The 13,030-nt window shown below is 44.1% G+C and overlaps 1 protein-coding gene across 1 annotated transcript in view; it reads right to left on the bottom strand.

Annotated features, from left to right (window-relative positions):
• Positions 1-6,814: 6,814 nt before the first annotated feature.
• Positions 6,815-13,030, bottom strand: part of mtss1lb (MTSS I-BAR domain containing 2b) — a 79,507-nt gene continuing 73,291 nt past the window's right edge. The window contains 2 exon segments of the mRNA XM_070445383.1: positions 6,815-12,741; positions 12,928-13,030. The exon segment at positions 12,928-13,030 is cut by the window's right edge and continues 12 nt beyond it. Coding sequence (XP_070301484.1) covers positions 11,954-12,741; positions 12,928-13,030 — 891 coding nt within the window. The 3' untranslated portion in view covers positions 6,815-11,953.

Consider the following 13,030-nt stretch of genomic DNA (forward strand, 5'->3'; position numbering starts at 1 on the left):
GCCGATAAAAAAAAAAAAATGAAAAGCCCGGAAAATAAAACTGTTGCCAGCCAAAATGCCTGGGAGAAAAAACATATTTAAAGAAATTATGCGTTTTAAATCATTGATAGAAATACATTTGACTGTCATGCTTATTGGGCTATATGTTAATCTGTATAATTTAATGGGATTAAATTGGCCTGTGTGTATTTTCGTTAGTCATCATGTATCTTATTTCTCCAACTTTCACACACGCACAGCATACAGAGCCTATTTTGAGCGGGATTACTCCTGCAGCTCCTCAGCTGGTTGCTGCTGGAGTAAAATGTGCGTTTATAAGCCAATTCATTGCTCAATTTTAAATGTCTTCCCAGTTCTAAATGTCTTTCAATGGTCATTTTAGTGTTATTATTGCATTTACAAAACCACKAAATACTTTGTCATTTTATCTCAAGTCTGTAATTGTAGTCGCCAACTTTCACACTTCTGAGACTGAAAAACGACACAATTGCAGTGTACACAACTTAAACATAAATCCAATTAKCCACGTTACCTACTTGAAAAATAAACCGTGTCCAAATAAACACTTCTTAATTACACTCACAGAAAACAAGTCTCGGATAAGATTAGAGGCTAATTAATTCCGTTTTTCATTATGTTCTCCCAGAAAACCAGAACTAAAAGAATGATAGGTCCTATCCTTCTGCCAGACAAGAGGTCAGCCTCTGTAGTCCTTTCTCCAGTTGGATAGATACCAGTGGAAAAAGTAATGTCACTCCAGCAAAACCCTACATTCCTCAAGAGGGCAATGAGAGCCCATTGGCCTCAGTCTCCCAGCATTCACTGGTGCCTTGTGAAAACTTTGCTCACCCAGTAAGAAGTCTCCCACTGCTCGTCAGCTTTAGAGAGGCTGAGGCCTCAGATCCGCTCATCTCATAAATCGGACTGTAACAGCGGCTGTGGCTAAACTCAACCACTAACCCCAAGGCTAGGGTCTAAAGCACCACTCACAGACAGAGATCACTGCCGGTTGATCAGCTGCTCCCTTTCAGCATTGGCTCGGTGCTACTGACAGTGGGCTCTCCACGAGGGATATGGCATCACATAGCATACTCTATGTGAAATCAATGTTTCAAGAAATATTAAAAGCTTATGTGTAGTCACTGCCAATATCCCTCCATTACTGTCTTCAATACCAATGCTGAACCAACCAAACAAAATCACAGGAATGGAATATAAACAGGGAGAAAGTGGAAAAAGAGTTAGAGGAATTTAATCTCATTAGGTGTATAATGTAATTAAAAGGCSCTTGGGTGTCACATCACTGGAGTTTCTCTTCCTCATTGAGAGCTGAGAGGTGAGCTGCATAGTGACCAGGGACACACAGTGTGGTGTGGACAGGGAGGGAGTATTGATATGCAAATTATGCTCCTCATTAGCTGCAATTAATTAGAGGCAAGCTGCTGTGGGCCGCTGTGCTAGCAGTCAGACCAGCCAAGCTGTTTATCTGGAAACAAGAGATGCACATGAAACCGTGTATACTGGAACTGATGAAGGGAGGGTAAAGAGAAAAAAGACACTGGAAACGAGACGGAATGAAAGGAAGCGAGACGGCAAAGAAAGAGAGTGAGATAGATACAGAGACAGAGAGCGAGAGCGACAGATGTGGATAAGGATGGAAGGAATTGTGTAGCAAGGCGAGAAAGGGAGGATAAGGTTGAACATGAGTGTATTGCCTGTGGACAAAAGGGAGAGGTGAGAAGAGAGATGTTTTGACTGCTCAGTCCTGAGGTGGTGGCAAGTCACACCTGAGAGATCTGACCAGCTGACAATGACTTCCTTCCAAGGCAATACTCTCGATAAGACGGTGTGACAAGAGTCAGTCACACACGCACAGAGAGCAACTTGAAAAAGAGATGTCCACCAAACACAGAGCAAAAGGATATTATTGTGGACCACAAAATAACAAAGTGACAAGCTAGTCAAACCCTGATAGAGGGGCTGGGTTATGGTGTGAACTATATCCAGCGAGGAGGGCAGACGTTACGGTATATTCCTCTTATAGATTTCCAAAAGAATCAAAACTGTATTTTTCCATTCCGAGCCTCACGGCAGCTGCAGCCAGCAGAGCAGAGAGAGGAAGGTGATGATGGGATGTCAGCGTACTCATCTCTCTGTCTTCAGACTGGCAGCCGTAGCTTAGCACTGGGGGCTTCCTCAACTGTCTGACTGAACACAACCTTTCTCTTCATCTCTACTTCCATCCGTATCTAAACCGCTCTACCTTTCATTTACTAGCCTTCATGCCGTCCCTATATAATTCATTCACTCTCCCTGTGATGCACAACCTATGTGCACAGTACACACCATTTCTTCTTCCTATCCCCCCGTCTTCTCTTTTAGACTTTCAGTAAGATAAGGCGTATTGCTAGTTTCACAGTGAGCCAATATATTCCATTGTTTTGTATTAATATTTTAAAGACTTGCAGGGCAAACAGCCACCAATCTCTGCTAGCATGACAACTGTGTTGTGACAAACAGAAAAGTGCCTGACATTTCTGTCATCATTTCCGATTTCCACACTCAAGGTTCCCTTTCATCTCTCAACCTTGCTTTCTCTATATTTTCTTCTTCTTCAATAATGTATACATTTGAACATGAATTTATCCTGAACCATTATAATAAGTCCCAATGCACCATGTCATTCTGTGGCCTTGTGGCTRGGCCAGTTATTCATTTTGTCAGGATGATAAAAGTGTCTGTGTGTGTGTGTCTCAAATAGGCTGAAATAAAGTGTTTATGGACAATGTGAGAGACATACCATACAGATAAAACTGCCTTCTACATCAGAGACAGGCAGGCACTGAAAGAACTGACAACAACTTAGACAGCTTTGAGAGCCAACTGCTATTTAAGAGAAACTGGGAGTTTAATTATGCCTCTTATCATTCCATAGCCAGAGCCGCCTGTAGGGCAGGGTGTTATTATGAAGAGATACTGTATTGTTATGAAGAGATGCTATATCTGGTTTATGATCTTTTTAATGTCTGTCTGAAGCTCAGAGACATATATGTAGCAACTGTGTGGACAGGTTAGGTATGCGTATGCCTATGAGACATCTGAACTATTATCTCAAGAAACTGATGTTACTGCTCTGCACTTATGAGACATTGATCCAAAGTAGGAACACTATCAGTTGAAGTTGAAAAAACAGTAATTCTCAATGTAGATAACCTCCCAGTTGGCAATGTAGCATATGAATTAAGTTAATCGGAATAACACCAGGGGCCTCATTTATAAAAACAGACTTGTGAGCGATTTTGATTTTAAGTATGACTTACGCAGAAAACCACGTATAAGTAGTTATTTATTAAACCTTACTTTGACGTGGAAATGATCAAGTCTAGACTTGACATAAATWATTTTCCTGCTGGCTATGTAGGGGTATTGCAGTTTGGGACGCATCTGTGTCCAAGCCTGTTGTGAACTATGCATTAGCTTTATGAACAATTTGTTAGGAATTAATTGGCAGACGAAAAGTGTTATTGAATTAAAACGGAATGCGATGTTCTATAAATAGTGTCAAATTAGAAAAAAAATATCCATGGCTGTTCTTGTGTTATTGGAAGACATGGAAAACCGTGCTTTGTGAAGGGAGAGTTTTCAGAGACCGGAATTACGTTTTTGCGCGTGATGATCCAGGGCTTATAAATCGTTATCGTCTCCAAAGAAATGTTCTTTTAGATTTGTGCGCAGATGTAGCACCTAATCTGGAAAGGAAGACACGTTGTAATCAGGTATATCATTCAGCCGCATCCTGCCACAAGTGATCGAGACGATTCTACAAGTATTGTCCACGAGATAAATTAGTTTCCCATTTACAGCGTATTGTGCACGTAGCACGAGATACATTCGTTTCCCATTTACAGCTGACGAACAGGCACGTCAAAGCCGAGTTTGTCCACTCATTTAATTTCCCAGGGGTCATAGGTGAAGTTGACTGCGCGCATATTGCCTTACGCGCACCGTCTGTAGATGAACATGTACAGTACACTACCGTTCAAAAGTTTGGGGTCACTTAGAAATGTCCTGGTTTTTTAAAGAAAATCATTTTTTTTGTCCATTAAAATAACATCAAATTGATCAGAAATACAGTGTAGACATGTTGTAAATGACTGCTGTAGCTGGAAACGGCAGATTTGTAATGGAATATCTACATAGGCGTACAGAGGCCCAATATCAGCAACCATCACTCCTGTGTTCCAATGGCACGTTGTGTTAGCTAATCCAAGTTTATCATTTTAAAAGGCTTGGGAGCCTCATGCACTTTATCCCTGGGTGGAGTGTGGCAACGCAGCTTCCCTTGGTGGAGGGGCCACCCTCAACCGGCGCACGATCTGCTAAGCAGCTCCCCCCGTTTCTATGTGAATTAAAATAAATCAGTGTATGTCTTGTATATAAGTTACTGACAACCAAAGTTAAACATTCTATTAATTACTTACCGTGAWCCAGTGATGCTGTAATGAACACGATGGGAGACAGCTGGTTTCAAGCGCAGGGCGCAGCCGGTGTTTTTGTAAAGGACCACAGGAGGCGGCAGGTAGCTGGGTCCAGGGGCAGGCAGAAGGCCATACAAAGGGGGTCCAAAAAWGGCAACAGTACAGACAGGGAAAAGGCTAGTAACATCGTCTGGGAGATCAGGCAACAGGTTGATAACAGGAAATCCGAAAGTACAGGCAGGGAATAGGCAAAAGGTGTCATACTCGGGAGGCTTTAGAAAAACAGAGCTCCGAATAGAAGTGTGTCACAAAACAAAACCTCACAATTGTGGGGTGCAAAGAACTGAACTAAATATTGTGTGATAATGACATACAGGTGTGTGAACAGGTGATCCGAATTCAGGTGATCGGGATCTGGGAAGTGAGCTGCGTTCTGGGGATCTACATGTTTGAGAGTTGGAAGCAGACATTACAGACGCAGTCGTGGGGGTTTCGGGTGCCGACTTCACCGTTTCCGATGTTACTGCTAAACGATGTAAAAGTTGGGATTAAACCATTTGAAAAATAAAGSAGAAAAGTTCAAATAGAAGAAACAACTTTTTATTTTATTTTTACATTTACTGTCGCCGTCGGGACATGGACCAGTGTATGCGCTTTAAACAATGATTGCCCAGATGCGCTGGTCCATTTGGGAGAGTTCCGGCGTGCCAGGCCCCCCTCCCGTTGCCTTAACGCTGAGGTTATGTATGGCTATTATTTTTTTCCTCTTGCAGTTTAAGGTCAGACCATTTCTCTTTCACATCAGCCACAGTTCTGTCTTACTGCCCCACCTCGTTCACTGCAGCGGCGACACACTCCCAAGATACCCGTTTGGCTTCGTCAACCCACTATTAAGTCCGCCGAATAATACGGGTTGCCAGTCTCCAATCTCCTCTACCACCGCCGTGATCGTCTCCAAAAAGTTAGCTTTCTCTTTTAGTCCATGGCTATTCCTGACTAAATCCTCATTTGTGCTAGCATTCTATAAGGGGAAATCGCTGATTGTAAGGCACGTTCAGGTGCTATCAATAGTAAATTAATTTGAGATTTATAGATCACAGGTGCGTAAATTACAAATGGCTTCTTAGAAACTGCGTAAGCAAGATAGTTTATGCTCAGTATCTTTTAAGAATCGAATGTAAGCACACTGTCAAATGATCTTACGACAAAGTTCAAGTATAAATGTAAGATTTTCTTTTATGAAGGAGACCACAGAAGATTTAAAAAAGAAGTAAACAAAGTGTGTCGCTTGATCAGGTTTGGTTATGAAAGACATCAACTTGCAAGGTGTGGGCTGTATTACTGATATGCATGCAGCATTGGTTTCACAACTCTGAATTGTTCTAAGTTCCTCAAGTTGTGAACTTGTAGTAGGCTAGACATAAGTTTGAAGTCTGGTAAAAAGCCTGTTATCGCGAACTTTGAATGTAGTTGTAAAATATATTTATTTTTTGACAAAGCATCCCACCCTATACCCCACAATTACTACCCCTCTCATGGTCTTCAACTACAACAACGAAATACCTCATTCAATATCTCCTCCACCAGCTTGCTATTAGTGGAGCTCAACTTGTACCTTTAAACATTTAATTAGTTTCAACAAAATGGGAAGCAAAGAACAGCGGAAATGAAACCCCCTGCCTTACCCATACAGTCTCACTCAGGCGGAGGCCCCCAAGTCCCCATGAGTTTCAAAGTCAGGCGTTCTCAGCTTAATTGTGCTCCACTTATTTTTAATTAAAGTTTCCTTTGTGTGGTTTAAATGGTGGCTAGGGAGATGACATTAAGTAAAGGGGATTCGTCCTTGTTCTGTCAGTGGTTTAATGAAGACAGACTGGTTTTTCCATGTACTGACGTCACGAACTCGTTGTGTGGAGTCCAGGATGAGCTTCTACATGATCTCCTAGCAGTAACACCGGGGTGACATATAGACCAAATAAACCAGACAGACCAACACTTCAGTATTCTGTCCCTCTGGTCATTCTGTTATTTCAAGCTACACTGAGCATCGTGTTGGCACACTGCTGAACTTAATTGAAGTTTTGGGTGAGATACACGCATCAATTGGCGCTACCGACAGACATCCCACTCCTGGAATCAGAATCTGTCTTGCTGAATTCTAAAGCATCCTCAGTGTTAGTCCTAGCAGATCTCTGGCGCCCCCTGTCGACCAAACACGGAACAAAGGCTTGGCTCTACCTATCGACTCTCAACCTCTAGTTTAACAGTGAGAGCTGTTTATTCCGCTAAAACACATTTTTAAATGACAAATGAAGGACTCGTCTCTCAAACTCGCGCACAGTTTAAGTACATATTTTATTAATACTGGAATCATCACAGTGCGTTTTGTTACATTAGCAGTGACTAAAGTTAACAAAATTAAAAGGATTAATATTACAAAAAGAAAAACTTGTCATCAGCAACAGAGGCAAAACAGCCTTGGAGAAAAGGGCACAATAAATTAAAGAGAGAAATTAGAAGACAGAAAGCATGTAGCGTTACGTGACTCCATTGGAGGGGGTTTTGTACATATGCACACATATCTCTTCACAATACCGTAATGAAAATAATGACTTCATAAAAACTGTGGCAAGGGTCAAGTTCATAGATGCATTGGTTTAGCTTTAATATTGGATTGGGCTTTGGGAAGAGGAAGAGAGAGTGAGAATCCACAAGTGATAAGACATTCAGTTCTGTTACCATGGCACCTGGAAACGCGAGTCACCTCCTCCCTGCCTGACTACATCTCAGGAGCTGACAGCATTGAGTTAACGGATGGTGACATCGTTGTGGGGTGACTTTGTTGGTCTTTTTAAATAGACGGGGACAGGCTGTGTGTGGGTGGGCGAGTGGGCGTGTAGCCACCTTGTGTCGAGGCAGAGTCTATGTTTCTCCATCAGTGTCAGAGATCCTCAACATACGTCAGGGTAGACTTCATGAGCACGAAGACACACCAACGCAACACCTGTAGACAATGTAAACAAACTACTCCTAGACCACGTACAGTATAACCTCCATACATGACCTACACCCCACAGCTACCCAGCTTGATTCAATCTTTGCCCTGACATATGCTTGAACATATGAATCATAAGCTAGTTAAAGGAAGATGGGCTTGGGCTGTCTGGCTACCTTACAACGGCATAAAGTGATTTGCAAGGTCACAGTACGGCTGTGTGTACTGGTCGGACACTAACACCAGCCGAGACTATAAAGGCATACAGTGTTATGGTCTATGTTGGCCAGAATGACTATAGTCCAGAGGATTTCCTGACAGTCATCCACTTTCTAATGTTCTTACAGTAATAAGGCTGATTAACCAAGCTCTTATCCAGGATTAAGAGGGGGAGGACAGGTTGATCTGTGTTAGGCAATGCATCATGGAGACCCAATGAGACCTATAGACTCCTGTTACATATCCAGTATCCCACATTATGAATGAGTTCCATTGTTATTTCTATATAGCTTAGCGGGGGGAGTATTAAATCACACACAGTGAAACTCACAAGGCAATGAAAGCACATTTTCTCTATTATTGAAATTGTGAAAGTGATCTGCATAAGTATTCAAAAAGCTATTTAAATAAGTGTAACTTGCGACCGTGGCTGCATTGCAGAGACACGGAAGTGAAAAATACGTCTCTACACAGCACTGTGCAAACCTCAACATGGAGAGAAACGTGTATTCTGCTAAAACACTCCCATCAATCCATTTGCTCCATTCCCCTCGTGACAGCGCTAACACTATGGACACACCACCCATGGCAAGCGCAGCAGGATACACAGACAAACAACTCACCCCATTTGAGAGAGAGAAGTCACATGGGCACTTATCGCAAATTAACACTCACTTAGAGGGAAGTTAAGGTTTAACTTAAATGATTTCATTAGCTATAATCCAGCCAGCATGAGACATCATATCACGTTCTCATGGAAGTGTTGTTCTTCTCATGTGAAACCAGCATTTTATTGTGATGACACAGTTATTCCCTGTCCTTGCATTAGCCCCAGCGGGAAAGTGTTTCACTCAAAGTCCTGTTGGGAGTTTGGGCTTGGCTCTGGCTTAAGAGCTGATGCTGAGGCTGAGGCAAGCTATGGAGTGAGCTGCTAGTATGAGTTGGGGTTGTGGTGGATGGGTGGATAAGAGGTTGAAAAGAAACAAGTTCATTTATTGAGAGTATAAGTGGAGGTAGCCCACTGGGCAAAATCTGGTTAAATCAACGTTGTTTCCACGTCATTCCAACCCCCAAAAAACTATGCGATGACGTTGAATCAACTTGGAAAACTAATTGGATGTGCAAAAAGTAATCAACGCAAGGGCATTCCGTCTTTTTCGCACCCAACTTTTAACATACATTTTTTGTTGTTGATTTAATGTTGAATTATTGTTGGATGACAACTCAACCAAATGTAAATCGAAACTAGACGTTAAACTGACATCTATGCCCAGGGGGAGGATGGCGAGAAGCGAGTGATAGTGAGGAAAGAGAGTCTAGACCCAGAGACAGCCCAGCTGTGGGGGTGTGAGGGAGTGAGGTGACTGCTAGTCATCCACCATGGGGTCTTGGAGAGTGTCACCTCATCCCAGGCAGAGAGACAACCAAGACTGACATCCCTGTAGTTCCCCTGTAGGGGTCCTCTCAGTCTAACACACACTAGCAAACAGCCCAGTCTCACTGGCTCTGTCTGTCTCTGTGCCACATCCTGTCTTTCTCTAATGCTCTGACAGAAGTGACGCTTACAGAGTTGGGGTCTCGGGAACGGTAAGGAGCATCACACACAATCAGAATGAAGCAGAGTAATTCAAGCATGACAAGAAATTGGAACAGAATAATTGCCAGAGTTAAGTCTACACAGTTAAAAAGACAGTAAACATGTTTACCTTTTTGTTAGACAAGAAGTTGTATTGTTAAATTGGCTAATAAACACACTCCCATATTGCTGTCACACAGTTGACATTTGCCTTTTTTTTCTTCAGTAATGTGAAGTAATGTGAGTAAAACGTTTTTTTAGATTCTAGCAATTTGACCTGTACAATTAGTGTTCAACTTCTTAAACAGTATATGTATGTATATATGTATATATAAATATACATCGTTCTGACCTGTGCTTTGCAGACATTCTCTGGATGAGCATCCTCTGGTCGAGAATGCACTGTGCCAGGGGAGGTCACATCCACCCTGGGCCACTCCCTCCAGACTGCTGGTCTCTCCCCTTCCTCCGCCGCCCCGCACCACCCTGCCGCGTCACACCCACACACCCTCTTACAGAGCCCCTTGCGGAAGTACTACAGGCACTCCAGCAGATGAGCAATATTCTACAATACCAGGTGTTTCATCTTCTCAAAGCAGATCCTCGCTTTAAAACAGCCACAGGCATTTCTAAAACAGTGCTCTTATTTAGGCTAAATAAATTTTAAAAACATTTTTTTAAACAAAATAAGCATTGAGATACATTTTGTAATGGTCATTGTAGTCAAGATGAGGACATCAACAGTCACTGCTAGGGAGCATTGGGCAGACATCCATGAAGTTCATCACTACCCTACAGCACAGCGGTCAGAATAATGCTCTCTGCCTGCTCAGATCCTATATCACTGTGATTCATTGTTCTCTGGAAATTGTTCTTTTTTTTTTTCATTGACAAAAGTAAGACTACAGCATAACATTATTGCAAAAATATAGCAACATAATTTTATGAAAGGTTACTATATATATATTCATACAGTTTCTAGTCTTGACTTCCTCCTGTGCGTCTGACTCTCGACTCGGGCTTACAGTATGAACAGGCAGTGAAATGCTCATTCCATCTCTCTCCGCTGCAGCAACTCTCTTCCAGCTAACTCTGTAAACATAAATTCCCCCCTTCTTCTTCTGGCAACCCCTTACATTATCCTCACTGTTTCTCCCTGGCTATAGTCACTTTCATTCTAATGTCTTTAGCAAAGCCAGCTCCCGAGTAAGGCTGCACATGGTTCACATGAGCTATGGATCTCATGTTTGAGACTCACAACAGGTGATGACAAGTACAGCAGCTTACCATCCCCCTCTTTACATAAATGTTATGATCTAAATTATAAATCCGTTTTTTGGAATTCAACCTTTTCAGCACGGACCCATTGTACATAACCATGCCGCAAATGGCGTATCCTTCCGTTCCCATTTCCCACCTTTCTTTATCACTTCCTTTTTCGATCTTCCTATTCTCTCACCAATTGAACTGCTTCACTCACTGGTCTGTGTCACTCACTCAGCACACCGCATGACAACCAACTGTCTCAGTCCCCCAGCACCCTCGTCTCATCACATAGCATGACCACACTGACTCCTAGTGGTCACACTAGAAATTAACCTTCAAAGTGCTTCAGTTTTCAATGATTTTTCTGTTTTTTTTTAACACATCAGGCAAGGACTTGAGAAAAGCCAATGGCCAAAGTTAGACAGCCACTGTCATATGTACTTGAGCATGCTTGATGATTGCCTGCAAGTWAAAAAAAAAAGAGAACCTAAACCTAAGATAACAGCTTCTGTTTCTCCTCCACTCCGCAAGCAGAAAATAAAACACATTTATTGCTCCATTTCTTATTAACATGTTCTCTCTGGATTTAGAAAATATATACGCCTGGCTTCATTTTGTAGTTTCTCATACAGTGGTAACAGGAAATGAAATGTCACAATAAAAACAGTCCACTGGGCACAGACGTCAATTCCACGTCAGTCCAACGTCATTTCATTCAAATGATGTGGAAACAACGTTGATTTAGCCGGTGTGTGCCCAGTGTGAGGGTAACAACAAACGACACAGAGGAGACAAGCCTCACCCTCAAATACAACCAGCTGACCTACAGCAGAACTCTGCCCACCTCTTACACGCACACACACCTACGCGGTTAGCCATGGTTTWAAGCTAACAGTGCATTGTCAGAGCCTTGTGGCCTGAGCTAAAGGGAGAGATGGAGCCCCCTACTGACCCCACTTTTCATCTGTCTCTCTGCCACCTGCTTCCCTCTGTTTTACTCTAGAATGGGGGGGTAAGAGGTTGGGTGAGGAGTGGGGGGTTGTGGGAGGAGGTGGAGAGGGTGGCTGGAAGTCCAGGTTCCTATAAACAGTCCCTCTCTCTCTCAGCAGTCAGTCCAGTCCAGACAGAGTCTCTATATACAGTCTGAGGATCCTGTGGTGATGGTGGTGCTAATTAAACAAACATGCGCCCAGACACGATAGAGTTATAGTGGCCAGAGCCTGTCATTATTATTCATGATTTACTTTTTCATTATCAGCATTTTTATTGTTATTTATCATTTACTTCTAATTCAACTTTTTTGTTGTTGTAATCTTCTGTTGTCATATTTACTTCTTTACTACAGAGTCAGTACTGTATGTAGTGGTTGAGGCATCTCGGTGGGTGCAGGCTGCGCTCCCTCCGCTCCGTTGTGCGCCATCACAAAATCCTGGGCGCTGACCTGTCGTTGGAGACGGTCTTGCGGAGCCGCACRCCCCTGCGGATGGACACCAGCACGTCGGTGCCTGACCCGGGGGCCTGTGGGTCGTGCTGGGGGGCCGGGCCAGGCGGGGGGTCATCAGGGAGGTTGGGGAAGGGGAACTGTCCCTCCCCAAGGGCATGGGCACTGGCCACCAGCTCTCCTATCTTCTCCACCAGGCTGTGGCGGTTAGCGGCTATCATCTGGTCCTCCTCAGAGCCGTGCTGGGCAGCCTGCTGGACATACACACTCATCTCCATCGCTCCCCCAGACCCCCACGCTGTGTTGGGCAGGCTCAGACGTTTGGGAGAGGCCTTCACATACTCCAACGTGTTGGGGGAGGAGTCATCCGCCACGTAGAACACGCACTCCTCACTGCCCACACGTACCGGAGGCCCGGGGTACCCCCCAGGAGCATCAGGCACCGTGGGTGTCTTCACTGGCACTATGGGGGGGCGGATGGGGATGGGGCCCGCGTTGGACAGGGTGCGCCTCACACCCGGCTTGGTGGATGGGGTTCGGCGGATGGTGGCAGTCCCAGGGGTCCCAATGCCCCCTCCCCCTCCAAGCACTCCGCCCTGGGCTCCACTGGGCAGACCAGCGGTGCTGGCCGGCCTCTTGGTCTGGATCATTCGGCGGTAGTTCTGGGCGATGTTGCTGTGGCGGGGGATGGTGGAGGACTTGTCAAAGTCAGTTGACGCCTCACCTTCGGCATCTCCATTCACAGAGTAGCAGTCATAATCCGACCCTGGGGGAGAGAGAGAGAGATAGAGGGATGTGTATACTCTTAAGTTGTGAGTGGGTATAGTACATGTATGTTACCTTGAGAGAGGACAGTGAGTGCATTCTCTGTTGGTTAATGTAAGTGAGGCTGACTTCTGTATGTATTGGTGTTTACTCTACGAGTGAAGGAGTGTACTTGTCAGAGTGGTACCCTGAGAGGGGATAGTGTCCTCGGAGCAGGAGGGCGTGGTGGTCTGGGTGCTGTAGCCACTAGAGTACTGCAGGGAGTCCCTGTTGCTCTTCTGCTGCTCCAT

The sequence above is a fragment of the Salvelinus sp. IW2-2015 genome, linkage group LG10 (assembly GCF_002910315.2).
Source record: "Salvelinus sp. IW2-2015 linkage group LG10, ASM291031v2, whole genome shotgun sequence".
Classification (NCBI taxonomy): Eukaryota; Metazoa; Chordata; class Actinopteri; order Salmoniformes; family Salmonidae; genus Salvelinus; species Salvelinus sp. IW2-2015.